The following is a 26761-nucleotide window of genomic DNA, read 5'->3' as shown; positions in this document are numbered from 1 at the left end:
CGCGGCCTCCCCGTGCCACTCCCAGCATAGCGCCACCTCCTTTCCCCTCCTTCCCGTCGGCCCGCGCGCCTCTCGCGAGAGCCCGGCGCTATTTAAGGAGCGAAGCCGCCATTGCGCGCCCTTTGCGGCGAGACAGCGGGAGGAGTAGGTAGGTGGGTCGGGGCGAGCGAATCCGCCGCCATCCGCGCTGCCGGGGCATGGCACCGAGGGACTTGGGACTGGAGGGACGGTCCGGGCGGTGTAGAGTCGCGCCGCGAGGACGGAGGCCTGTGGCGGCGGTCGGTGAGGGGTGTGCCCGGCCCGTGGTGATTTGGTGCGTGCCCGCGTTCGAGAGGCCTTCCCGTGCCACTGGGCCCAGCGCGCTGCTGGCAGCCCGGCCTGGCGAGGGGTCCAGCGGTGTGCCTGGTGCCTTTGTCGGTTCTTCAGCAAGTTTAGATGGTTGTTTTTCTTGCCTAAGGGATCTGCGTGCTGTGCCAGCGCTCCGGGCCTGAGCTCCTGTACAGATCGCGAAGGATGCCGAGTTGTGACTTGTGAGTACTAGGCAGAGTCTGTGCGGTCAGAGTGGCATTGCTGCCTGTGTCCTGGCTCTGGCGTGCCTTGGTTGGTTTTGTTCCTGTGTTTGTTAAACCGTGGATGAACCAGTGTTAGCAGCGTGCCCGCATAGGCGTAGTGGAGCTCGCAAATGAGTGTCTTGGTGTGAGGGGTACGAAATAAAACACACTGGTGAAGGTATGGCCTCACCAGTGCTGAGTACCGGGGAGCAATCCTTGCCCTGGTCCTGGTGGCCACAACATTGCTGATACAGGCCAAGGTGCCGTTGGCCTTGTCCACCTGGGCACACCCTGGATCGTGTTGAGCTGCGGCTGACCAGCACCCCCAGGGCCTTTTCTGCTGTGACCCAAGTGCAGGACTCAGCACTTTGCCTTGTTGAATGAATTGCACTCAGTTTGCTTTAGTCTATCAATACAGCCTGTGCAGTCACTTCTGCAGAGCCTTGCTGCCCTCCAGCAGATCAGCATTCCCACCCAACTTGGTGTAATCTGCAAACTGAATGAGGGTGCCTTAAATCCCCTTTTTGAGGTTGTCAGTGAAGACATTTTACTGGTCTGGCCCCAGCACTGATCCCTGGGGAGCATCACTGAAGACCAGCTGGATGTAAGCCCATTCAGCACCACTGTCAGGGCCCAACCATCCATCCAGTTTTTCATACAATGAGCCGTGCACCCATCCAAGCTATCAACAGCCAATTTCTCCAGGAGAATGCTGTGAGAAATGGTGTCAAAAGCTTTACTGAAGTGCAGGCAGAAAATAACCACAGCCTTTGCCTCATCCACTAAGTGGGTCACCTGGTCGTAGAAGGAATCAGGTGGGTCAGTTGGCACTTTCCTTTCCTAAATTCAGGCCTGATCCTTTGTTTGAAATGTATGTGCCCTCAGGATGATCTGCTGCAGGATATGTGAGGACATGGGATGAGCTCTGCTATAGTGTCTTCAGATGCTGAACTGCATGTAATTGCATCTGAAATGTTAATGGGTATGAGTTTGTAGAACTCTACAAAGCACAGTAAAATTAGAAAGATACAGATCTACAGGGCTAGTAAATGACTCCACAAGCAGGTAAAATAATTTATTACAGGAAAAAACGGGTTCCTTTGCTGTATGTTCCAGTTCCTTTTGTATAGATTTGGCCATTGAAGAGCTGGATTGTGATGTCTTGCAGATTCAAGTGAAAATTGACATTTTAGTTCTGAGGCTGGTCTTTATGATGATAACCAGTGAACAAATGGATTGGATTGTTAAGAGCAGGAGATTTTTAGTATCTTACAGCTCACAAAAGAGCAGAGGGAAGATGGCATTGCTTCCCATTATGACACTGTTTTCGGTTAATTTAAAGGTTTTAAACCACAGTGAAGTATTTATGTGTTACTTAAAATTGCAGTATCCTTACAAGTGTGGGAAGCCATTGGCTACTTGTATGTTGCTTATTTTGAGGAAAACTTAATCCTAGTAGGGAGGGGGTTAAAACATTCAGAATTCATCTCAGCTAAGTCTCTGAACAATCTGTTGAACCACTGTGATTTGCCTTCCTTTGGGCAGGAGCTGAACTCAAAAATTTTCTGAGCTCAATTATGCTGTAAATATCTTTAGGTTTAGTGGCTGACTTTAGTATGAATATAATTTGTCATGGTTCATTGGAAAAATCTTTTCTCTAGTGTGCTCAAGATTGTTCTTGTAAGTTTACTCTGTGATCATTAGTGGTGTAGAGGAAAGTTTGTTATCTGATAAATGTAACATTTTGTTTAGTTTCTTGAAATTCTCATTGCTTTATAGGGCAAACTGAAACATGACTGATACAGATGAAACCCAGGCTTCTGGCTCTGATTACCCCGATGCCCAAGAGCTGATCAGCCATCAGCAGGAGGAGCCATCTGAGGTGCATTCATGGCAAAGGAATACAGGAACAGAGCGTTTGCATTCAAGGCAGAAGGTGGCTGCTCCTAGGGAGTCTTCAGATCATCCTAACAGCATGTGTAAATCATCAGCAGCTCCAGCTGAGGTTTTACTGATTAGCAGTGATTCAGAAATGTGAGTTTTTATCTCTAGTTCAGAATTTTTCCTGTGGATAACCTGTGTAATGTATCATAAAAGTGTACCTTTTTTTGAAAGTAAATACTTTTTTCTTCTTCAGTGATGTGTCTGCAGCTCATCCTGAGTGCTCCATTGCTTCGAAGCGGAAAAGGAGATCTCAATCTTCAAGGCAGCAAGCTGAATCTGTTACAGGAGTACCTGACAATGAAAGTTCCTCAGATTCTTCTCTGTCTCCCCAAAGACCAGGGAAATCATTGGAAGTTCCCAAGCAGCAGAAGTCAAAACTCAATTTGAAGGCCATTTTTGCCTATCACTTCAGGGGAAGGAAGTTCAAAGCAGCTGCACACCGAAAATACAAAATTTACCCACAGAAGTACAAGAAGAAGGAAAAAAAGGATGAGGGCACACGGATGCCCACGGGGAGGCCCCCACTCACAGCCTCACCTCAGGAGCAAAAGAGGAGGCTTCTAGACAGAGGTCTTCAGTTCCCTTTTGTTGAAAAACATTATGGGGAGAAACATATTCCCTTAAAGATGGTTCTTGGCTATGAGGCAAGTCCTCTGTTTTGTAGGATAAATATATTCTTAGTCGAAAAATATTGAATTGAAAAGGGCTATGTGTGCTTCTACTAGAATAAAGCAATGAAACAGGTTTTACTTCTGTTAAACAGGGCACTTGATGTTGTAAGTTTAATACCTTTTAAAGCAAGCAGCAAGAATCTATTGTGTTGATAGAATGTTACAATTCGGTTCATAATATATATAAATGCTTTATAGTGGTATTTTTAAGATCTTACCCAAGTATTTTTTTCTACAGCAAGCAGCTGCAAAGGGATATTTCAAGTACATTGAAGTGCTTAAATATGAAGACCATCTTAAAAAAGCTTTAAAAACCCTTCAGGCCAGTGATGACTTAGAAAAAGAATGTATGGTGTTTCGGAAATACAAATACTTAGATGATGAAGGCCCCATTTCCCCTATTCGGGAGACAGAGTAAGTTCATCTTTACTTGCTCTTTAGTGCTTAACTAACATACAAATGTGTGTGTGTCAAGTTCAGTTGTTCTCCTATCCTTTAACCTATGAAGGCATTGTTTATTTTGCAAACAAAGCACTCTACCATTTGGGATTCTGTTTGTAGATGTGACTTAAAAGTTCTCACGGAAAGTATTTTTATTTGATCTAAAGACTGATAATTGTTGGTAGAAAAACTGAAATAAAGTATTTCCTGAAATGCTGTCCTCTGATGTTATCCCAAATAAGGTACACTGTTCTAAAACAAAGACTAAAGGATAATTTTTAATACCTTTACATTCTTAGAAACCAAAGTGTCATCTTTGATCTCCAGGGTCAAGCAGTTAACTTAGTGCAATAAAAAGACCAGTAAATCATCAAGAATACTTGCTCTGGTAAACATACTCATAATCTTTAGAAAGCTTAAAAGCCAGCGTGAAGGGTACAACATTGTCTTTCTCAACTACTGTTCACTTAAGGGCTTGTAACTTCCACATTTTAAGGTGCTATAAAAGTACACAGTTTGATCGAGTTTTTTTATTTCAGTGATGATGAGGACAGCTTGAATTCTGATATTCAGGAACCGTTTGATGCCAGAGTAGTGGTAAGTAAGCACTCCATAACTTCAAAAACACTCTAGCCTTTCTGTTCTGAAGTAAATAATGTCTTCAGTATTTAGTTCTTGAGCTTAGATCCAGAGTTAACTGTGACCTCTGTGAATCCTGATCTTTTAGTGTAGAAGGAGGTTGATAGTCTACATTCTTTTCTTCAGTGTAATACTGAAATGTATAGGGATTCTGCAGTTCTCTGCAAAGTTCTTAAAATCTCCAGATTTACTACTAAAATCTTAAATAAGTATCTCAAAAATGGACTTGTGACTACTTCTGTCTTCTATTTTCTTAGGAGAACAGCTCTTTCATTCTAAGCAGTACAATTCCCAGTAAAAAAAAGTCAAAGTCAGGAAGAAAACGTGCAAAATCACCAGAAGTGATTGAAATAATGGATGAAGAAGATGGTGCTGAAGAGAACTCGGTGCCTCTGCAAGGCTCAGCTCGGTGAGCGGCAGATGGACAAAAGGGGTGGCAGTGGTCGTTCTGCAGATACCTCTTTCATGGGCCAGTTTGGTTTACAACATCAGTCTGGAGTCGGTGTTGAACTCTCCACCCAGCTGCCTAGGCACATTTGCCTTACTGTGAGTATATTGGACTTATATCTGATGTCATAGAATTTGCATAATTAAAAATGGGAAGACAAGTTCCAAATACTGTAATGGAATAAAAGCACAGGATAGAAAAGTATGTGTTTAGGGAAAAGCATGTGTGCATAGAAAAGCATGCATATATCTGTATTCTCAAATTAAAAGGGCAGTTCAGATGACTTTCTTTCACAACTGACTTGTTTGTGCATGGTCCTTGAGAGATTGTTTTTCTGCCCTAGAGGTGCAGGTTTGAAATACTTTAAAAGTTAAAGGGTTGAAGACAGAATGGAAGCTTAAGGCAAGTCAAATGCCAACAATAAAGTGCAGAACTGGTTGGTCAACTTTGACAAAAGTCTACTGCAAAATTTGGTTAATGTATTTGAATGATAATAAAATCCAATTTTGTATGATTGAGGTTGTCTATTCTATGTGGAACAACTTCTCAGAAAACTAATTTTCTGCTCCTTAATCTAATACAATAATCTGAAGTTGTAAATTAATTGTAAAAATAATTGTAGCACTATAATGAATCTTGGATTAAAAATTTTTTCCCTCTTGCCTTCCTGTGTCCAGAATGGCTTCTGATGTGAACATGACTTAGCAGAAGCTAAAAGCTCTTTATTAGCAGTACTTACAAGGCATTGCCTGAACTGCAAATACTTTCTCAAAGGTGTTTAGTCAGTAGGAAACATGGCTTTTGTTTAGAAGTGGTCTGAATATCACCAAGTCCTACTGCAGCAGTTTTGGTAGCTGAAGTAATAAATGTTTAAAATGCTCACTTGTGAATCAGCAAGGTTTAAAAATCAATCACCTCACAGCCTCACTCAGGTGCTCTTAACCAAATTGCTGTCAGCTGCTCACTGACAGCTCTTCAGCATGTAAAAGTAATCTGAGCTGTACCAGCGTGTTGTCAGAAAAAGGCTTTGTCTGCTGGTTAAATTTCCTTCAAATGCAACTGACAGTCTGAGGAGATTTGCAGTGTGTGCTCAATATTGAGAGCAAGTCAAGCTGTGTTTAGATGCTTGAATTAAGGTCCCAAACCTCTGTAAAGAAGATTTTCCAAATGCAGTTTGGTATCTCTAGGACTGCAAAAACTATCTTCAGCATTTAAAGATCACAGCTAAAACTGGTCCAGAATTAATGACTGAATTCCAGGTGTCTCCCTGAGAAATACTCAATGGTTTGAAAGACTCATCCTGAATCTAGGAAGAGTGGGATTCTTCCTTGGTAGGGCATAGTGAGGGTTATATGGAGTCCTCATTCTGCAGTTCACTGTGATGAATTTGTGTTCATTCTGCAGTTCATGTGATGAATTTGGCTGTTCAACTGCTGAGTGACTCAGAAATGAACTAAATTTCAATTCTGATTAGAACTGGATAAATAGACATGAAAATCAAGCTTATAGCTGTTGATTGTTGACCTCTAGCTTTGACTTCAGGAATCTTAAGTTATTTTACTGTATATGACAGTTCTTACCACTTTGCTTTTCTTTCCCTTCTAGTTTGTTGTTTTTGAAGATGAAATACATCATGTTTTTTTTGGCTGCATAAGGTAAGCTTGGGTTTCAGATTTGTTTCCTTTTCAGGTAGCTTTTTTTGCATTATTTCAGAAAAGGTTTTCGAAAAGTGCTCCATAGTTAAAATAAATACATTACAGTGCTCCACAGCTGAGCAGCTTGTGTGTGTGAAGCTTCCAAGGTATGAGTTCAGTGCTACATACCTTTCATCAGTCTGACCAAAACTGAAACCTGTAGGCTCTCTTTAAACAAACACTTGAGTTCTTGAATACTTCAGAGTGCAGTTTTTGTTAGAAAACAGGAGTTTTACCTGATGTCGAATGCTGCAGGGCAGCTTTATCTGATTTGGGTTGGACAATACTGCCTGGAATTTTCTCTGCTGAAGATGCTGAAGAACTACTTTCCCCTAAAGTGTCTTTGTGGTACTTTCTGTACCAGGGTGTATCATACAGCTGCAGCTGCAGTTCTTAATTCATATCCCTTGCAAGCAAGAGCAGGAGGGACAGCAGAGAGCAGCTGCTTAGTCTTGCATGTGGCTGTGAGTGCTTATTGTAGGGTGTTGCCGAGTTTGCAGGGTTTGGGACAGTGTAGGAAATAGCCTGGAAGAAAGCACCTGTAAAAATACAGCATAGGAAAACCCCTTTGACATGGGGAACACTGAGCTCTGGGTGGGCAAACTAAACTTTACAAAACATTGTTGAGTAAGAGGATAGGAGCAGACATCTCACTTGGCCATTGCTGTAGGTAGAGAACTACACTGGGAAGTACATCAGGCTGGCACAGTGTAAGTTGTCCTGAGGAGTGTATGTGGGTCTGAACTCCTCACCACAATTACCTTGGTTCAAGCTACCTGTCTAGAACTGGAAAGCGTGGTCACTGTCAGCTGCTTCTACTGCTAACAGTAAGTATACAGTCAATTGGGAAGTAGCTTCAAATGCTGTTTCAAAAATAGTAAAGAAATGTGTTCAGTCTGTTCCAGCACTTGATCAGGTATTGTCTTTTGCTGTAGACAAAAACCTGGAACCTAGTGCTTAGAAAAAACCCTTCTTTTGCAACCCACAGCTGATTAATGTATTGGTTGTGTTACTTACATGAAGGGACAATATTTGCATGGCCTCAAATAGCATTCATTCATTCTAATACTGATCAACCTAGAGTTTGGTGTTCTAAATATTCAGAACTGTAGTTTGGTTGTATCTTTTCTTTGCAGATGAACACACTGACACTGCAGCAGCAGCAGTTGTAACTTCTTGGGGATCTCTTGAATTCTTATGGCTGTTTGCTGACCTGATTCACAAATCCATTACTTCAGTGGACAGCAACAATGGTAGCAAAAGAGGTGAGCTTTGTGTTTCTTCTGAGCTTCTGCATAAGACTCTTGGATTTCTTCAGCCTAGTGCTGTTCTCACAGCAGGTAGTCAGACTAATTTGTGCACTGTATGGTATCTGCACCCAGCAGTATCTTCCTGATGGGGTGTTCAAAAAGCAGTGCTACAGTATTTCAACAGCTGGCATCGTTGGTTTTCATGCAGATGTGCTGATTAAACTTGGTATTTCTGTTGAAACAAGTAGATTCAGTGTTTCTTAGTGGGAAGCTTTTCAAATACATCAAAAACTGTTAAACTGTTACGGGAAAAAAGTATAGTTAAACTAATGATGTTGTTCCAAAATACTTTTTCTTAAAGGGGCATTCCTGTGATGGGTGGAAAAGATTGGAAGGCCTCTACTCAGGTGTAAGTATTGAGGAAACAGTTGGGTTTTTTCCTAGGTGGAGGTAGTTGTATAAAGATAAAAGCTCAAGTCTTAACTTCTTGACTGCCTTTTGACAAGAAAGAAAAATAGTATTCTATTTTGAGACACAAATTCAAGTGCCAGATGGCCACTAGACACAGGTTTTATTCAAAGTTACCTGTCTGGGCTTAAAAACCAGGCTATTCTAAAGATATTTTTGAGTTTTTATGCCTTGTTCTTCAGCAACTAGACACAACCTGCTGTGTGTCTGTATTGGAAAACGGGGCTAGAAGAGTAACAGGTTCTGCTTTCCTCGCTGTACATTTAATTGCAGTGGTGACAATGAGACCTGTAACAAGTTCATTTAGTGGGACAATTCCACAAACATATTTAAAGATGCAGCTACTATGAAATTAAGGATAAACTTGAGTTGATGGGCTTCAATTCTGCATCCTATGTACTAAAAGAAGTAGAATTAGCAGGTAGAGGAAAAATACTTGCAGTACTGAATTCTTGTAGATGGTTTATTAAAAGTATATTGTTAAGGTGTCTTGAAATGGTCTCTTCCATGCGTTTCTTGTGAGGTAACTCCCTTAGTTAATACCTTCTGTGCCATAGTGCTTGAGTGTCTTCAACTGCAGAGAGACCTTGTTGGCAGTTCTGTGATTAATTGGCTGTGGTTTGATTGCAGATAAAATACTTTGTTGTGTCATCAGCATTCAGCCAGTGTAACTGTCTGGCTGGCTTCATACTGAGATAAAAGCACACAATCTTGATGGACTGCTAAAATACTGAGGAAACCTGAAAGTATTACTTATATACAACAATTTATTTTAGGAAGTGCACCTGAAGTCCAGTCTGAAGTAGCATCTTGGTAAGTTTATGTGACTTTTTTTCCCCTTGCCTGTTTCTGGTCAGCCACCTTTAACTTGGTGAGCTGGTTATACTGCGGTTCCTTTCTTACTGAGAAACTGCAGTGTTGTTTCAGAAAACATGAGAGTTTATCTTCCCCAAACTTGAGAATGCTGTGAGAAAGTTGTTGTGATGATTGGCAAAATGTTCAACTGCTCTGAAGAGAGTGAGTGACAAGAGCCTTTCTGAACAAATCTACTCAGTACTGTTGTAGGTTCTGCTGATTTTCATGCACATACTTGCTGGTTTGTAACATTACTTGTTGTTTTTCTGGTGGCAGGTACTTAAGAGGAAGTGAAGGAAGAAATGTAGGATGCCATTTCACAGAAGTCTGAAGCTGCTTTGAGGGTTAGTGTGACATCTGAAGTCCTGTTTGTACCTTAATAACTGAGGGGCTTTGGTTGTCAGTAGGCCAGAAGTCTCTCAGACCAAGCTTACTAATTTATGAAGGTTTCAGGGACTGTTTTAAACATTACACTACTAACGATCTTAATGGATCATTCATTCTGTTAAAAGAAGACTTTATTGTAACTTAAGTTTGCCCAAAGAATGTTCATGTAAATTCCTCAGTCAAAAACGAGGTGAATGGGTTAACTGCTTGAAGTTTTGTATCTACCAGTAAGTTACACTTTGTAGGAAATTTATAGGGAGGATTCTGCAGAGTTCTGTAATTCCCTTTGATGTTTGCTTCTCAGATAACTTGTAATTGAAAATTTGCTAATATGAAGGAGGTGCTAGTGTATAATTTACCCTCTCCCTTCCCCAGAACATCTTGAAAGAACATAAAATGACACCTAGTGGGAGCTGTACCAGACAGCTCTCCAGTCTGGTTGATTTTTGTTTCTCTCTTGTGTTAATTTATAACACCAGAATGGTTGAGGTCTATCCCGATAGGATCTTTTCTGTAGGTTCATGTCGTTGGAAACGCCTCACAGAATAAACTTGTGGTTTGGCTTTACCCACTTAACTACCTGTTAGCTCTGTGGGATAAAACTGCAAGACAAATCCTAGAGTTGAATCCGAGGACTGTGGGGATGCTCGTGTTCTCCTTTATGTGTACTGGAACATGCTTGGAATACAAAACAAAAAGTGATTCAAGTGGAAAAGCTTGGAGTCAAAAGTCACTGTGTTCTGGGACATCAGGTGCAACAGACATTCTGAATTACATGGGCTGAACTTAGTCTTTTGCCCAGGTTTTTGTGTAGGCACCTGACTTGTAACAAAATCTTTTGCTTATTTTCTGGATGGCTTGAAACAGTCTATTCCCCCTTTAATCATGCAGGAGTGATTATTTTTTCTTGTTTCAGTGGCTATACGTAAGAAGAGAGCACTGTGAAGTCTGTTATGAAGTAACTTCATAAACTTAATGGATTTTTATTGTCTGTTGAGAGATGCTCCCCAGTTTCATACTGAGCAGCAGTATTTTAGTTACTTCTTCAGGTACGGGGTCTAATGAACTAATTTTTGAGGCGCTCAGCCAATTAACTGCTATATTGTTTTAAATAGTTAATTTCTGAGCAGCTCAGCCAGTTAACTGTTATACTGTTAAAATTCCTGGATTCTGTTCTGTAGAATGAACAGTTGAAAGTAAAAGAAGCAAGGTACTCGTATAAATCTACCCGTGGGAGAATTCTGAAGCTGCTGTTCATGTTAGTCTGTTCCCTCTCTCAGCTCAGCTGTGTGGCACTGTTGTGAAGGGTACCTCTTACTGCCTGACAGCCACTGGGGCCATCAAAAAGCTCAAAAAAAAAAAGCTGTTGTGGTTGAAGGTCTGTAGCTGTTGCATTGTTGCAGTACTTGCACCCAGCAGCCTTATCCTGTGGGATGTTCAAAAAGCAGTGCTACACCAGTGCAGCATTTGGCATCCTTAGTTTTCATTCTGCTGTGTCTGTTAAACCTGGTATTTTTGCTGAAACAGTCTTTAACCTCTTCAGGGATTTCAGTGTACTTTGTATTTTCATGTAACAAATGAAAATAGATGTTTTCATTTGTCTTCATTGTGATTAACTGTAAAACTTGCTACTGGCCTCTGGAACTCAGCAAGTGCATTCAATTCTTTGTAACAGGTGCTCGAGCATACTGAACAAAGTGAACTGCCCTGAGTTTAAAAAATGGAAGCAACCTGTTGAACAGGTAAGCACTCAGTTACTAGTTCCATACTGTTTCACACTTGGTGTATTAGCTTTGTATCACTGTGAATATGGGAACTCCTAAACTGTAGAACTGAGTGTAGAAATGGTTGTGTAGTACCAGAGATTACTGGGTAATGATCACTGCTGATCTTGGCAGTATCTGAGCAGATCACTCATCTCAGAGTCATTCTTGTGTGTGTATACATACTTTAAATTGCTGCCAGTTTCACAGCCATCTGTAGTATTGATGTCTTAATTAGACTGCTGTTGGTTGTGAGGAATTCCTCAGTACTTGGAGCTTGTGCCATACTTCAGGCTTGTTCACGACTTGGGTTATGTATTGGCAGAATTGATTGGTCCTTCACTGGAAAAGATGGGTAGCTGGGTGGGTTATTGAGTCCCATAAGAGCAGTGAGAGGAGTTACCTGGTCATTACCAAGGCTGCTGGGATGTTCCTGTTTCTGGTGAGCTGTGGACATGACCATAAAGCAAATCCACCAGACTCATGTGTTGTCTGTCACATGATGTGGCACCAAGTCTGCTGGGAATAAAGCTTTAACATAGGTCAAGGACACAATATTCCCTTCTGCTGTTAAGAGCAAGTTCCTGCTGAGAGGTAGGGATGTGTCTTGCAGGGATGTATCCTTGGGCACCTTCAACACTTAAGCTACCAGGGAACAAAAATTCCAGTTTGGAGTTCTGTAGATTGGATTCTAGAGCTCCTGCTGAGCGGGTGGTTCTTTGGAACAGAAGGAAGAAAGGGAAACAAAGGCTGTTCCATGCAATTTACACCCAAGATGCACTTTTGCCCTGTACTAACCAAACCTGACTAACTCATAGGGTCTGCTTCCAAGGTGCTGCCTGTCAGAGGGATGAGGAACACCGTGTGGGAGCTACCAAAGTGAGTGTGAAGGTAAGGGCACTCAGCAAAAAGGCTGATGTAGGAAATTGAAGGTCACTTCAAAGAGGGTTTGCATGGCTGAAAAACCAGCAGCTCTTAACGCGGTGACCGCATATTGAAATCCTCCTCAGGATGCCGTGGACACTCCATGTGTGCCATGGTCTATTTGTGAGGAGATAACACCTGGTGTAGTTAGGTCTCCTGGGCTGAAAAAGGGCCTTATCCTGCTGCCCTTGGGGTTTTTTGATGCTGATGTAGAGGAGAGGCAACTCAGTTCCATTCTGAAGGAAAAACTTGCAGCATGGGTCATTAGGGAACAGGGTTGCTTCAGCTGTGGTTTGAGCAGCCTTGCAGCCCAGTTGCTGCTTGTATGTCCAGAGAAGGGCAGTGGAGCTGGGGAAGGGTCTGGAACATGAGTCTGATGAGGAGCAGCTGGGGGTGTTTAGGGGGAAAAAGAAGGCACAGGGGCAACCTTCTGCTTTGTACAACCACCTGTACAAAGCATGTAGTGGGGGGGTTGGTCTGCCAACTAACAAGCAGTAGGATGACAGGAGATGACCTCAAGTTGTGCCAGGAGAGGTTCAGATTGGATATTAGGAAAGTTGCTTTTATTTGGATCATAAAATGCTATGCTAATAGATATTTTTCCTCTTAGATCCTGATGATGTTGCTGCAAGCCTGCTGCAAAGAACTGCACAGCTGTTATAAATGAAGAAAGAACCTTCTCTAGAGTTTATTGCAGTTTTTTTGGAATTAAACACTCATTTAAAGTTTTTGCTGCTTTGTACATTGTAGTAGCGCATGTTGTGACTTGCCTCTTGCCCTTGGAGCTGTGCTGAAGGTGCCCATTCAGTGTTAGAAAAGGCCCAGCTAAACTGAGTACAGAGGTGACTGGGAAGTGGCTTTATCAGGTCTTTTCCCTCACTTCCCTGTCACTGAACTCAACTGTACCAAAGCCCTGGACAGGTGTTTATTCTGTACAGAATATCACAACATTTTAATAAAACTTGGGGCTCTGAGCTGCAACCTGCGGTTATTTCCTGTTGCTGCACTGAAGAGCCAACAAAGGGTTGATGAAATTACAGCAGCTGACCACTCACCAGTGAGTTGCTGTAGCAGGATGCAGGCTTGGTCTCATACTCTGAGAAGGGAAAAAGAATACTGATGTGTATGAGCCTCAGCAGCCCTTGCAGAATTGCCATGCTGAAGTTGACTCTCCGTGCTCTACTGCTACTCCCAGAATTACAAACAGCCTCCACTTGACTGTGTGGAGTTTAACAAACTGGTTCTGGCTTAGGGCTTGCTGCTGCAGTACAGGCAACTGCACCAGACCGAAAGAAATGTGTCAAGAGTTAATCAAAATTCAGCTTTCTAAGAGCTCTGTTGGAGCAGATTTAGAGGCTGCAAAAATGAGCACAGGGGTGGAGCACCTCCTGCGAAGAGGCTCAGAATGGGGGTTTAACCTGGAGCAGAGAAGGCTCCGGAGAGAGTTGCAGAGCCTTAAGTACTGCAGGGGATTAGACCAGAGGACCTTTAAAGGCTTCTTCACTGCTCCCAACTACTCCATGATTTTGCTGTGGTGCACTTTAACCAAAATGAACATTAATGAAAAGTCCTTGGTACTTCCACCTGAGCTTTGAATTTGTCCTGTTAATGTGCTTAGCTCAGAAAACAGGGATAGAAAACCTTTTTGGAAGAAGTTACTGTAAGATTTTTAATTCTCCTATTCAAGTGCTTTTTAGATGTTCCTTTTAACTGCAGGAAACCATACTTCTAATCTTAAATCACATAGTGCAAAGAACAGATTAAAAACTCCACCTTTACAGAAGAAATGCCCTGTACCCAAGGATTCAAATAACCTTAAAACTTTATTTGAAAATGTTTTATACATGTATATTACAAAACTTAGTATCTCTTTAAATATTAACATATAAGAAAGGCCTTTCAGGCCCGTAACTCAATCTGAGACAAACAATGAAGAAAGCAGCACAGTCCATCTGCTGCTGTGGTGAGCTATGAACAGGAGACTACAGGAGGGTTGGGGTACTCACTGTTTTCCTGCAGCTTAAAGCTGAGGATTCCTAAATCGCTTCACAATTCCCCATTGCATCACTCAGGGGCCTGTACCAGTCCCACCGTGTGTCCTTGTTGCTCAATCTTTCCCTGTCATGGTGCTTTCCAAGGTTTCTTGGCTCGCAGTTTTTCCAGCATTTTCTGCAAATGCAACAAACCATGAGACTACAGTACTGAAGCTGAAGTGACTGCCTTAAAAGCCAGCATGCCTAGGTACCGTGCCTGTAACCACAACATCAGGAATGGGCAGTGCCTCCCCTGTTCCAAAGACCAGAGTACAGGGCAAGGTGTGCTAATTTCTCTTTTTCTGTCAATGATGGGAATGTAAAGCAATGTAACAAGAGCAGCAGTTCATTCTACCACAAAGCAGGTGAGGTGCAGTCAGGGCTAAAGGCAGGGATTGGACCTAGATCCTCCAAGGTCGTCAGGGCCTGTCAGAATTATTGAGCATTTCCTTCCTTTCAGTTGTCTGAGGCCCAGCAGGTGAATGGGGGAATTGACAAATCCAGGGCTCTTGTTCAACCCTGTTCCACAGCAACTGCCAGCAAAACCCCAACAAGATTCTTGCACCTTTCAAGTTTAGGCAAGTCCACAATCTTACCCTACCTAGAGTAGCCAAAGCAGTCCAAAAAAACCCCAAACCCAGAATGTTGCCTTAAAATGGAAGTGTGGTCAAGTCTGGGCTAATAAAAAAGGGGGCCATTCTTTTGCCACAGACTTTCCAGCAGCTGGAGCGCTCTTGCTCAACCTCAGGTCACAGAAAAATTCAGCCTGAGGCAGACATGGTTTTCAGAGAAAATGTGAGCTCAGTTGCTGACAAGGAGATTCTTACATGGGATGTATCAATGGCAGACTGGTTTGAGAGTGTCCATTTCAGCTCCAGTCACACCACACCTCAATTACTCTGCTTGGAATCATGAGACCAGAGGACACTGTAGCAAACTATTACCTTTTGAAACTCTTTAGCCTTTTCTCTGTTTTTAGCATAAGTTTCTTGCCGTGTTTTTTCTTCCTTTCTGATTTTTACTTCTGCAAGCTGATTGTAAAGTCTGTGAAAACAGGAAAAAAAAGGTGTCTGGGCAGGAAGGAAGTGGCAAAGATGGAGTAGGTTAACAAGCTCCATGGTTTGCCTTGGCTCAGTTGCAAGCAATTGGGAAAATTTCACTGCACTCTCCAGTAATCCCGAATCACTTCGAATTCTTTTTCAGCTGCATCAAACAAATACACTCTCCATTCAGAGATGCACTTGGTGCCTGTTACTGCTCCTAAGTGCAACTGTGAACTTGGCATCAAATTTCATCCCATGCCAGGCTGGCTCAGCAGGGTGACACCAGCAGAGTGACCTTCCTCAGTGCCACCTCTGCAAGGGTACCTGCATCAGACACACCTGGCTCCTCTCCTACTGTTGAATGTTAAGCAGCACTGAGTCCAGCTCGAAGAGCACAGACTGAGCAGCAGCTTTCACAAAACACAGATGAACTCGAGTTTGTTTTGGGTTGTTTTTAATTAAACTTCTCCCACTTGTGTTCATGCAGTACCTGGATGTACGCTGGCGCATTTCAATTTCTCCAGCCTTCCTATCCTCTTGAGAAGATACTTTCACTTCTCCTACTTTTTTCAACTGATTGGCAAGTGCACCATTTTTTCCTAGGGGAAAAAAAAAAGAAGCCACATGTATCTTAAATTTAAATCTGTAGTTCAGCTAACTCAAAAGCATGAGAGATTTCCAAAGATTTTTAAATGACATGACAAAACCCAAAACAAGCTAGGAGAATGGAAGCAATAGAGATGACATCCTAAGTTAAAATAAATCATCCCTGTCTCACTCCTGAGGCTGCTGCTTGTGCTTTAGGCCATCCATGGCTCTCCAGAGCCGACGTCCAAGTCCCCAGGACCAGGCACTAGAGATGCACCAGTTGCTAAAAATGGCTGTTCTGTGATAAGCAGCTGCTGTTTGCAGAGGCACCTTACAATGATAAAGGTGGGCTGATTGTGAAACATGAAGAGCCCCTGTAAGGGCTTTTACAACACTGAAGAGGCAGCCAGACAGTGGGGGAAAACAAAGCTCCCTGATCCCCTGAGAAAACAAAGAATATCCCAGTCTACAATAGCAAATATAAAATCTATTCTTTGATATAAAGCAGTAATTGAAGGAATACATAATACTGTGTCTTGCCCCAAGATAAACCTACCAGAGAGAAGACCAGATTCCTTCTGTTTGCTTCTTAGATTCTTAGACTTTCCTCCTTGAAGCCTTCTTGCTCCCAGCTTTTCATTTTCTCTCTCCTTATTTTTTATCGCTTCTATTCTTTTCTGAGATTCCTGGATGAAATTCTGCTTTCTTTTTAAAAAAGATTTTTGTAAACTTCCAGGTGTAGCTGCAAATTCCAGCAGCATCACTGTGAAAGAAAAAGAGAAGTCTCCACGTTTCTCACTGTTAATAATGATGCATTTCAAGGTACTTCTCCTAAAATGCTAAGCTTGAGCACTTTTGTAAATGGCATAAGGAGAATGGCATTGAATGATGAGGCATCATGCAGAACCAGCAGCAGTTCAGACCTACAATATTCAGTAATGGTCAGCAGCTCTGCCCAGACAAATGCTGTGAGAAATACTATATCAAAAGCATCTGGATACATCAAAATATACTGAAGACAAATCCTTAACAAAATGAAGTTCTGTGAATTCCTGACCTTCACATTACTGCAGTTCATCTTGGACAAAAAAAGTCAGTATTTTGCTACTCTTCCAGACTACCATCAGAATAAAATAAAAAGATAATTCTTTGGCTACAGGACTTATAGGACTTGGGGGACTAAGAGAAAATCAGAAATGAACAAAGGTGCATAAACTATGACAAATCAGAAAATTACAGAGATTTTTTCAAAATTAAGTCATTACAACACCAAACAAGTGTAGTGTAGAGATTCTGAAGTTTCATCAGAGAGAACCTGGCCCAGGAAGAGACAAGTCAGTGTGACACACTAAACCTCCATCAAAGGCGCTACACAGGAAGGCTGAACAGCAGGATGCACTTGCCTAAGTAAAAGCAGCTCTAAGTTATCCAAATGAGAGTTGTATTTTGTTGATGATTTTAATACTAAAAGAATACTTCCAACTTCAGTGTATTGAAGTACCACATAATTACCTGCAGTCTGATGTGATGGACAGTGACTCTCACTGGAACTCTGGGCTTTGGGAGAACTGTCAGGCCTTGTGAATGCTGAATAATCTGCATCTGGACCTAGTGGTAAGAATTCTCTCTCCTGTTTCAAAAGGATCAATGATTGTAATAGAAATGCTTAAAATAAACAACAAATTTGAGTGAAGCAGTACGACTGTACCACTAGAAAAGACATGTTTTTGCCCTTTTTGTCTGATGCAGAGAAAAATCAGAAATGGATCTTGGTAATAGGTATGAAAAAGCTGTTTTCTAAAAACATTTTGAAATTTAAAACAAAACAGAAACAAAAAACCCTTCAAAAACCCCAAAATATCCATTAAAGACTCTCTGCCCACCAGATTTTAATTGTGTGTTCTTAATACAGGTCTGCAAATCCAATTTCTTTTCTTTCCTCCTGCTCTCTCCAGTTCTCAACATCACTCTCTTCCTGCTCTGCCTTTTTCCAGAGGCAGGTGACACCCACTGCAGCAGTACAGCCTCCAGCTGCCAACCTCCACCTCACCCATGTATTAACTACTTGATAAAAACCCATCCTTAAGACACTTAGGAATTCTCTAGATGCCTCTTGCAATTAGTGCATGATTTAATCTAATCTGTTCCTCTAACAGATATGGATTACTTGGTTTTACATCAGTGCTTCAGCACCCATGGAGAACAAGGTGAAGGGTTTCTCCTTTTTTTTCCTGTTTAGTTTGCAGTTTTCATTTTATCCCACACTCTTCTTTCATTCAATTTTCAACTAAGATACAATTCAGTCTTGCAAATACCAGCAAGATGGTTTTGTTTTTTGCAGCAAGTCTTCCCAAACTCCATCTAGATTAATATGACAAGGTAGTAATTCTAAGGAATACTACAAATTTAGGATCTACATGATCTGTCTGGAAAACACAACACTAAACCAACATGATCCAAGGCAATTACAAAGCTTGGAGAACCCAACAATCTCTTGTTTTGCAACAGTGGATGAGGCCTCTCCTTGTGATTAATACTAAGTTCAAAACAGAATCACATTAGATAATGCTCACCTCAGTAAAAACGTTACATTCAGACTGATCCGCACGTGCTGAGTTATCCATTGCATCCTCCTCAATTTTCTCTTGGTTAGGATGTTCATTGTCTGATTCTACTATACTGATGTCATTGGAGCTTATCAGAGTGAGCTCAGGTTCTTCCATAATACCACGCCCTAACTCAGTCTCCTAGAAAATAAATTAATCAAGGCATCAGTAAGGAAAATAGTAAAAACCCAGTATTTTCAGCAATACTTGTCAGAAAAAGGAAGCTCATTTAACATATAGAAGAAAGAAAACCTGCCCCAAGCAGCAAATGAAATACAGAAAGAACATTTGTATATCAGAATTCAAAAAACTGGAACAAATAACCCAAAGTAACCAACAACTACAAAAACTCTCCTCTTTAAACAAGTTTAAATTACTTAGTTCTAGGGCAAACTTTTAAAGCTACATCAACACTATTTCTTTATGTTTGCTTATGCTTTGGTTAATTTATTTACCTCCTTCAGGCTTCTAAAAGGAGCCAGGGGCTGTTCTGTGAAGCACCCATGCCATGTAACCCAGCTGCATGAGCTCTGTCTGTGCTAAGAGAAGGAGATGCAGTAGGGATGCTACAGCTCCTCCAACCATCATGGGAACTCAGCTCATTTAAACTACTGCTAAATACTTCAGTGCTATGATCTAGAAGAAGGAGTAGGGCAAAACTCCAGGAAACAGGAACTAGAATTGTAAAACCAACATTTGCCAAGCTTTCAGATATTAAAGGTCTAAAATAACTTTGTGCAACAACAAAACCCCTGCTTTTGGAAATCTGTTCCACTCACCCAGACTGGAATATGACAAGAGCTTCTGGGCACAGGATGAGCATGTTTTTCATGTCTCTGGAATAAAGAACTGTTCTGTTGTACAACAGTGTGCAAATGGATGTCTGAGTCTTGCAAGCTGGTTTCTCTGAGAACCCTCAGAGATTCTTGTCCTTCTGGAAAGCTTTGATCTGGCTCCTTTATATCTGTATTGCACTGCAAATGCAGCTCCATAGCTTTATTTACTTCATCTACATGAACTGATTTTTCAGGAAGGTTCACGTGCTTCTTCTTATCAAATGCCTCCAAAGATAATTTTTCAGAAGACATAATCTCTTTTGCTAACTGCTGAGGGAAAGTTTCATCTACTGTAACAGGTGAGGGCTCTAGCTGATAAAATGATTTTTGCCCTTCCAGGTGAATCAGACTTTCATTCCGCAGATTTTCCACTGGACACTGGAGACTCATACATCCCATACTTCTTGACAGCTCCTCATATCCACTTGCAGGTGAAATACAGTTCTCACTGCCTCTGTTTGTAGTTCCAGGGGTTTGTTCAAAGGGTCTCTGTGACACAGTGTTAATATCTCCTGGTTGATCAGCATTCTGACAGTCATCACTCAGAGTACAGTCTAATTCCAGTGGTTGAAAAGATTCTTCAGATCCTGTTTCAAAAATGGTCAGAAGTCAAACTTCTTGCTAACAAAACAGAATTTCCACTTTAAGTCTCTCTATAAGAAGATTTTTCAGTAATGTATAACAAGAAGTCTAGTAAATAGGAAGAAATATTTTGTTTAAAAAACTGCTTAAGTTTCCTCAAACATAATACCATTAATATACAGAAAATTAATCCATCGCTGTAAACAAAATTTAAAAAAACAACACTTTTTGCTGCTGCTTAGAATACGTTTAGGGATGGACTTTGTGATGGTGCTGACATAACTACAATGGAAATCAGAATATTTTACAGCTTATACTCTGTAAATGGAGATCCTCTGAGTCTCTTTTGGGCCTAATCTCTAAAACAGAAAGAAAACAATCCACAACACCATTACAGTAATTTCATGACCATAAGGCATACTGGACTGTAGGGTGCATTTTTTTTTTTTTTGCAGCGAGGCTCCGCCCCCAGCTCACCCCGCACAGTTGCTGGCTGAGGCCCCGCCTCAACCCGGCAGCCATGGGCTCCCTGGGTCCACCTCCACCTGGCTGCCGCGGCACTGCCGGCTCCTCCCACGGCTCATGGCTCACACTTCCGGTTTGGCAAATTTTGCAACTTTGTACATCAGATACAGTGCACCAGACTATAAGGCGCACTTCTGGGTTCGAGGGAAAATTTTAGTCAAAAGGGTGCGCCTTATAGTCATGAAATTACTGTACTCGGGCAGAAAATCTTCAAAGCAGAAAGCAGAATTCAAACTGAAACAGAGGCCACTGTTCCTACAAGGTACAGTATTGCACCCTAAATTGTCTTTCTTTATCTGAGCATAGAAGTCACGATACCATTTTTCCCCAGAAGAAGCTGGGCAAAGAGAAAGACTGGGTATCAACATAAATTATTGGGGAGGAATTTCAGCAGAACAGCATCTGCCAAACAAACAGTGTTGTTTTAGTTACTTATTTTTGTCCTAAGTTTGATGAAATCAATTGCACAGACTCCAGTAGTGTGTTTTCATACACATGGAAAGTGCCACAGAAACCTTTAATGGTTTCCTTTAGACATTTTTCTGCATTCTTTGATGCACAGAAAAGACCTAGTTTTACATGTATGAAGAATATTGTCTGCTGATAAATAGTTGTTTATGGGGAGGGAAGAATTACACTGCAACATCAGTCAGTCATCAGTAGAAAATCCTCTGGATGATGCACTTGCAGGATCAGTCCTCCTTGAACAATCCAAAATAGTTTTTACTTGCTTAGCCCGTTGCTTATATTATTTCCCCCCTCCTTTTAAAGTACAACAATAATTGGTTTGGGATTATAAAAACACTTAAGAGATGGAAAGACGTTGCAGTTAAACCACAAAGATTGTGTCTATAAGCAATTTAGAAATAAAATGGTTTGAAGTTAGAACTTCCTAAATCCTATTTGATGTGACCACAACTGCAATACCTTGAAGTGTCAACCTCTTCTGGCATTTTTTATTACTTTGCAAGTTACAAATATAACTGACCAATAACATTTACATTATAACTACACTTATTACTTATATAGTAAGTGCCACATTTCCAGTTCAGCTTTTTGTGATAGCATCTTGAAACACTGTAACACCTGATTCTTGCTCCAGAAATATTTAGATTGCTACTAGCTGCATTTGGAATTTTTAGAATTTAGAATTACATTAAATATCAATTTAAATTTAACTGTAAAACATAAAAAATTCTTTTTCCTGCTATAAGCTGCAGTTTAGTTAATAATAAACTTCGAATCCACTAAATTAATTATAACACTGTAGCTCAGAAGTTGCTGTCTTATCCTCCAGTTTATTTTGTAGAGAGATAAGGCAGTTCTGTAATCAAACCAAGTATTGCAGTGCACAGAATATTAACAGCGGGAAAGAAAAATAGAAGTTTTCTTGAAGACATTTCAAAGGAGGACTGAGAGAAGTGAGATCTGCCCCCATTTCAACACTGCAAACCCACTCTAAGGGCTGGTATTTACACACTGGTACAAAGCTGATTTTGAAAGCACTGATCTGACCACACTGAACATACCTGGAGCAACATTTTCTCTAGCAGACCCTTCTTCTGATATAATGTTTTGCCCATTTGCTTCAAGACTAGAAGGCAGTCTGCTTCTTTGTCCATTCAGACTGGGGTTTTCCCCTTCTAGAAATGTAGACATGTCTGGAGTTGCTGTTGAAAATTCTGAAGTCTAGTGGCAAAAAAAAAAAATTGGTTTAAGATTAATTTTCTCAGAAATGTGAAGGATAAGAAGAAAAAGGTAGGTCTGATGTTTGAGTCACATTTCTGCTACAATCAGCAATCTATGCATATAAAAATACTGCTGTGTTTTTTCTAAATAGTACAGGGATTATCCATTTACATGTTACAGAAATCTTCAGCCAAAGCATTTCCTTCCTCCAGAATTTTTTTTCTGCAGTACCTTGCTAAATTCTCTACTGTGTTGGGAAATTCTGTATTGAGAACAGGATGATGAGGATGATGACGCATCAAAGTCAACTCTTGGTTCCAAAGGCTGAAAGAGCTGGTGATGGAAGTTGTGAAAAGGTCCCTCCATTTCGGAAAAACAGAATTCACTTGGTAGAGCTATAAGAAAAGAGGTTATTTTAAAAACAAACATCACCTACACCCCCAATACCAACCCTCCATAAAAATAAAAACAAACAAAAAAACCCCCCAAACCCCCAACAATGGGCATATCATAAGTTGTTTCTATAAACAAAATCTATAGAATCCTGGAGGTATACAAATACCAGCTGTAAAAACAAAATCTTTACAGCATCCAATTCATCGACTCTGACACAATGCACATATAAAAAGCAGTAAGAAAGTGTTACCCTGGTTCAATTTCATTATTCTTTAAATGAAAAGGTGAGGTCCCTAAGTTCTCTGTTCAGCTCTTGTGAGACTGCATCAGAAGCAGTGTGGGTTTCTCAGCACAAAACTCACCACGAAACAACACCAATGAAGAGCCACGAGGATGATCAGAGGATGATGTATCACATGATGTTCAAACAGCAGCTAAATAACTGAATTTGTTCAGTCTTAAAAGAAGAACTAGCGGTGTGGGGGAAGTGGTACAAAAAATGTCTGCTGTCTACTACCCCTTAAGAGAGAGCACAGAGAATCCTAGAACGGTCTGGGCTGGAAGAGATCCTAAAGATCTAGTTCCAAACCCTTTGAAATGGGATACCTTCCACTTGTCCAATTACCTAAAGTCCCATCCAACCTGGCCTTGAACACTTTGAGGGATGGGGCATCCACACCTTCTCTGGGCAACCAGTACCAGTGCCTCAGCACTGTGCCAGTGCCTCAACACCCTCACTATGATGGATTTCTTCCTAGTACTAAATCTAAATTTGTCCTTTCTCAGTTTGAAGAAAATGCAGTCTCAAACACACAAGAAAAGGAGAAAAAAAAATTAAGTTATTAAAATGTTGCTTGGAAGTATAGAATCTTTGTCCTTAGAGACACTCAGAACCTGCCTGGACAAGCCCTTAGCCAACCTGGTCTAAGTTGGCTCTGCTGTGAGCAGGAAGGAGAATTTGGGCCACATAACTAGAAGGTCCTTCCGGGTCTAGATTAATCTATAATTATATTATTTGAGGTTTACAAACATTCCAGGAGGAACTGATTTGAATTAAATATTCATGATAGCTAATAATGATGTTCTTAATTTTAATGAATTGCTACATTTTTCTAGAAAGCATAAAACTCCCACTAGCCAGTCTCAGAGTTCCATCAACTATGTGACTCCCTGTGAACAATGAAATGTTACACAGTATTTCTCTACTTTTCTGAAGTGAAAGCTGTGCATAAACAAGTGACAAAAATGGCACAGGTAACAAGTAGCCCAGCCACAGTGGCAGGAAGCTGCACAGAACTGATAAGAGACCTGGTCATTTTTTTTTTTTCTGCACTAGATAATGCTTTATGAACATATATCTAACACCAAGCTCCAAGAACATCAAAGTATTCAAATCTTGCATGTAGAATCCTTATTGACTTTAAAATGTAAGTCAAATATAAATAATACAGACCAATGCCTAACACTGAGCATGCTCCTCATTCTGTATGATCAGAGAGCAGCACAAAAAATGCTATAAAAATAATGAATACCTTGGAAATGTGTATTGTCCTCTGAGAAAGAGTTCAAGTTCCCAGTAGGTCTCCCCAAAATCTGCTGTATCTGTTTTTCTTTATAAAAATACATCTCTCCTTCAGACAACTGATTTTCAGATGCTCCAGACAAATTCTTTTGCTTCTGCTGCAAGGTAAAAGGAAGTGAGGAGTTCCAAGGGTGGCTTCCTGTTTCTCTCAGAATTCCATCTTCTCTACTATCACAAGACAATCCTGAAATAATAAGTTAAATGTTCACAGTTTTGCATACAAACCACTTACATGACATCATTTGATAAGACAGTGCTTTGTATCCTGAAATATTCATAAAGAGTTCTGGGGTTTTGTTTCTTTACTCGTCTCCTGTCAACGCTCCTACAAACCTTACCACACATTTTCACAAATGCAAGTTGCTGATATCTAATTAGGGAGCAGTCAGTACATAGCACTTTTACAGCTTAGCACTTTTACAGAATGTAGACTTAGGAAATACTGAAATTATAAAACCGGAAAAGAATTAATACTGCTATTTTATGCTAACTAGCACATCTTTACCTTCTACCACATATAAATGTGTCAATCCTTTTGCATGATCTTGAGTATCTTTATGACACCCCACAGTGGTTTTACTCATGCTCAAACAAAAATTGCTTTATACCAACACTAGAAATCCAAGGGATCAAGACAACCAAAATCATGTTCCTAAACAGTACACCAACTCTTCTTTATCCATAAGCTTACAGAAGAATTGCACAAAGGTACCAGCAAAGGTCATTACTAAGCAGTGAGTGAATGGTGAAGACACATCTAGACTTGAAAAATTTATTTAGTCAAATAACAAAACGTCTGGTATTTTTCTTTCACAACTGAAAAAGAACAGAGAAGAAAAACTACAAGAAAATGATCTTAGAAATGGCTTTAGCTCTCTTACATCAATAAAACACAGATGTGTCACCATCTGTTTGAAACATTAGGGTTAAAATGAGCCATTGAAATCTCAGGCTATAAAAACTGTAATCTTCAAAAACTGATTTATAAACATGGGATAACACATATACATATGTTTCTTAAGAAATCACATGCATGTCAGAATAACACAATATTAAGCCTCTAAGTAAGTTAATACAAGGGTCACTATCTAATCAATTCCAAACTCACTTCTATGTTCACAAGTAATAATGTCAGGAGCACTTACTTATTACAAAGGAATTGTTTTTGATTTTATAAAAATCTAACAACATCAAGAGGCAGACTATAGACAAAAAATAGAGAACATATTTCCCAGAAAACTGCTAAAAGTCAATATGGCATTCAAACTACATTTTCATAAACAAGTCATTAAGAATTACTGTAGTGACAAGCAGATACTGAAACAAGTATCTTAACAGCAAGACAATCATAGCTCTGCAATAATCCATGATAGATATTGATTAGGAAACTTTTATCAATGTATCATTTGAAGGTAATTTTTAAAACAAAAATTGCCACTTGAAAGCTGCTAGTGTTACAGTTGCATAATAAAACTCAAAATACCCTTTTTGCCAAAGCAGATGTATAATAATATTAAATTATTATAAAAGTAAAAAATCATGTGAACCTAAGAAAACATTCTGACTGTACTCCACTCTGTAAGGTGTATTAATCAACCTTCAATGAAGTTTGACACAAGCCTATTTCAGAACTTATGTTTGGTGAATTAGACCCATTCTGCCATAAAATTAAACCACAATTTTCATTTTACAAGAGCAACAAAACCTGAACACTCACCAGTGTCAACAGGGCTTGCTTTCAACATTTCACTGGTTGAAAAGCTGCCAGTGGAAATTGTTGAAGTCACATCACAGGGTATTTGTTGCATGAAAGCCTCTGAACCTGGTACTTCCTAGGATAAAGTAACACACCTATTACCATGTATTCAGATGTTCAGATGTAAAGCTTTAAACCCACACATTTAATCTGAGCTCAGTTCAAGTGTAGGAGCCTTCATGTTTTGCACAGTCAGGCAAATATAGATTCATCCTTGCTCAGTACAACACATTCACACCCCATGTCCCAGGCACATCACTCCCCAACAGCGCCCTCCCCTCTCTCTCTCATACATAGACACACACACACACACATACTCCCATAGAAAGCTTCTCAGAACTGCATACAAATCATGACACCTGGAAGATTGTTTTATCTTCTGGTGGTCAGATTTGGCTATTTCTCATCACAGAACCACTTCAGTAGAATTGTGGATCTCAGAGGGACATATATGCAAAACACTAAAAACTCATGAACTTTACAAGTACTTCCAATATTGAGCTTTTTGCATACTGGAGATTTTAATTCTATGAAATTATACATAAAATATACAAAATCTTCTAAAGCATTATCTTCTTTAATTTTAATGTAAACTCTACAAAGTCACGAAGCAGATAATGAAGGTTCTTGTTCTTCATAATTTTGAAGAATTAGATGTGAACAGTTCTTCTCAAACTCTGATTCAAAATGTGCCCTAAAGAAAATAAAAAATCTTGGAAATCCTTCTGCTACATTTTTCATTAAGTACTACTTTATATATATATATATAAAAAAATAACATACAGATGTAAAACATTTACATCCTAAGGTACTTTCACATATCCATGTAATACACAGTATGCTTTAAATACTGTTTTTATCTGCTACCAAAATGAGGAGATTGGTGCTGGTTTTGGCGCGGCCATTAATACTCTCACTAGGATGCCAGTTTGGATGTTGCAACCTGGATGGATGGACAGTAAAAAGGGTAAAATCCTGGGTGGATAATCAGGCTCAGAAGTCAGTGACTGAAGGGTTACACATTCTGTGGAGGTGAAGGAAAAACTACACAGGGCTCTGTCCTCGGCAATGACCCAGAGGAGGTGACATC

The 26761-nt window shown here is 40.4% G+C and overlaps 2 protein-coding genes and 9 non-coding genes across 15 annotated transcripts in view; 9 read left to right on the top strand and 2 right to left on the bottom strand.

Annotated features, from left to right (window-relative positions):
* The first annotated feature begins 91 nt into the window (after positions 1 to 91).
* TAF1D (TATA-box binding protein associated factor, RNA polymerase I subunit D) lies at positions 92 to 12763 on the top strand. 5 transcript variants are annotated; one of them, XM_033051029.1, is made up of 17 exons: positions 116 to 148; positions 458 to 530; positions 2331 to 2585; positions 2689 to 3139; positions 3405 to 3580; positions 4147 to 4204; positions 4504 to 4792; positions 6300 to 6349; positions 7059 to 7215; positions 7525 to 7653; positions 8000 to 8047; positions 8883 to 8919; positions 9238 to 9305; positions 10265 to 10397; positions 11024 to 11090; positions 11930 to 12002; positions 12646 to 12763. In XM_033051029.1, the coding sequence occupies exons 3-7, from the start codon at positions 2344 to 2346 to the stop codon at positions 4657 to 4659; spliced, it is 1083 nt and encodes a 360-aa protein (XP_032906920.1). In that variant the 5' UTR covers positions 116 to 148; positions 458 to 530; positions 2331 to 2343; the 3' UTR covers positions 4660 to 4792; positions 6300 to 6349; positions 7059 to 7215; positions 7525 to 7653; positions 8000 to 8047; positions 8883 to 8919; positions 9238 to 9305; positions 10265 to 10397; positions 11024 to 11090; positions 11930 to 12002; positions 12646 to 12763. The 5 variants fall into 5 exon arrangements, with proteins under 5 accessions (XP_032906921.1, XP_032906920.1, XP_032906918.1 ...); XM_033051027.1 differs by lacking the exon at positions 10265 to 10397; XM_033051031.1 differs by lacking the exon at positions 10265 to 10397 and having other exon boundaries at positions 8737 to 8919.
* On the top strand, positions 6098 to 6169 carry LOC116993253. Its single transcript, XR_004417243.1, has one exon. It is a non-coding gene; the product is annotated as a small nucleolar RNA SNORD5 (small nucleolar RNA).
* On the top strand, positions 7292 to 7418 carry LOC116993250. The gene has a single exon (XR_004417240.1). It is a non-coding gene; the product is annotated as a small nucleolar RNA SNORA40 (small nucleolar RNA).
* LOC116993240 lies at positions 7746 to 7884 on the top strand. Its single transcript, XR_004417231.1, has one exon. It is a non-coding gene; the product is annotated as a small nucleolar RNA SNORA8 (small nucleolar RNA).
* Positions 8274 to 8405, top strand: LOC116993244. The gene has a single exon (XR_004417234.1). It is a non-coding gene; the product is annotated as a small nucleolar RNA SNORA1 (small nucleolar RNA).
* LOC116993239 lies at positions 9080 to 9152 on the top strand. The gene has a single exon (XR_004417230.1). It is a non-coding gene; the product is annotated as a small nucleolar RNA Z40 (small nucleolar RNA).
* LOC116993246 lies at positions 9832 to 9963 on the top strand. Its single transcript, XR_004417236.1, has one exon. It is a non-coding gene; the product is annotated as a small nucleolar RNA SNORA18 (small nucleolar RNA).
* LOC116993241 lies at positions 10739 to 10877 on the top strand. Its single transcript, XR_004417232.1, has one exon. It is a non-coding gene; the product is annotated as a small nucleolar RNA SNORA8 (small nucleolar RNA).
* LOC116993242 lies at positions 12042 to 12171 on the top strand. The gene has a single exon (XR_004417233.1). It is a non-coding gene; the product is annotated as a small nucleolar RNA SNORA25 (small nucleolar RNA).
* Positions 12764 to 13839: 1076 nt separating the features above from the next.
* Positions 13840 to 26761, bottom strand: part of CEP295 (centrosomal protein 295) — a 43366-nt gene continuing 30444 nt past the window's right edge. The window contains exons 19-29 of the mRNA XM_033087062.2: positions 25633 to 25747; positions 23866 to 24099; positions 22169 to 22332; positions 21778 to 21937; positions 19085 to 19728; positions 18273 to 18446; positions 17212 to 17329; positions 16256 to 16462; positions 15602 to 15710; positions 15013 to 15112; positions 13840 to 14204 (exon numbers count right to left, since the gene is read on the bottom strand). Of these exons, the coding sequence (XP_032942953.1) occupies positions 14157 to 14204; positions 15013 to 15112; positions 15602 to 15710; positions 16256 to 16462; positions 17212 to 17329; positions 18273 to 18446; positions 19085 to 19728; positions 21778 to 21937; positions 22169 to 22332; positions 23866 to 24099; positions 25633 to 25747 (2073 nt within the window). The 3' untranslated portion in view covers positions 13840 to 14156. The remainder of the gene's footprint in view (positions 14205 to 15012; positions 15113 to 15601; positions 15711 to 16255; positions 16463 to 17211; positions 17330 to 18272; positions 18447 to 19084; positions 19729 to 21777; positions 21938 to 22168; positions 22333 to 23865; positions 24100 to 25632; positions 25748 to 26761) is intronic.
* Positions 26003 to 26086, bottom strand: LOC116993248. The gene has a single exon (XR_004417238.1). It is a non-coding gene; the product is annotated as a small nucleolar RNA U2-19 (small nucleolar RNA).

This window comes from Catharus ustulatus, chromosome 2 (genome assembly GCF_009819885.2).
Source record: "Catharus ustulatus isolate bCatUst1 chromosome 2, bCatUst1.pri.v2, whole genome shotgun sequence".
NCBI classification, from domain to species: Eukaryota; Metazoa; Chordata; class Aves; order Passeriformes; family Turdidae; genus Catharus; species Catharus ustulatus.
This window is presented reverse-complemented; position numbering and strand designations above follow the sequence as displayed.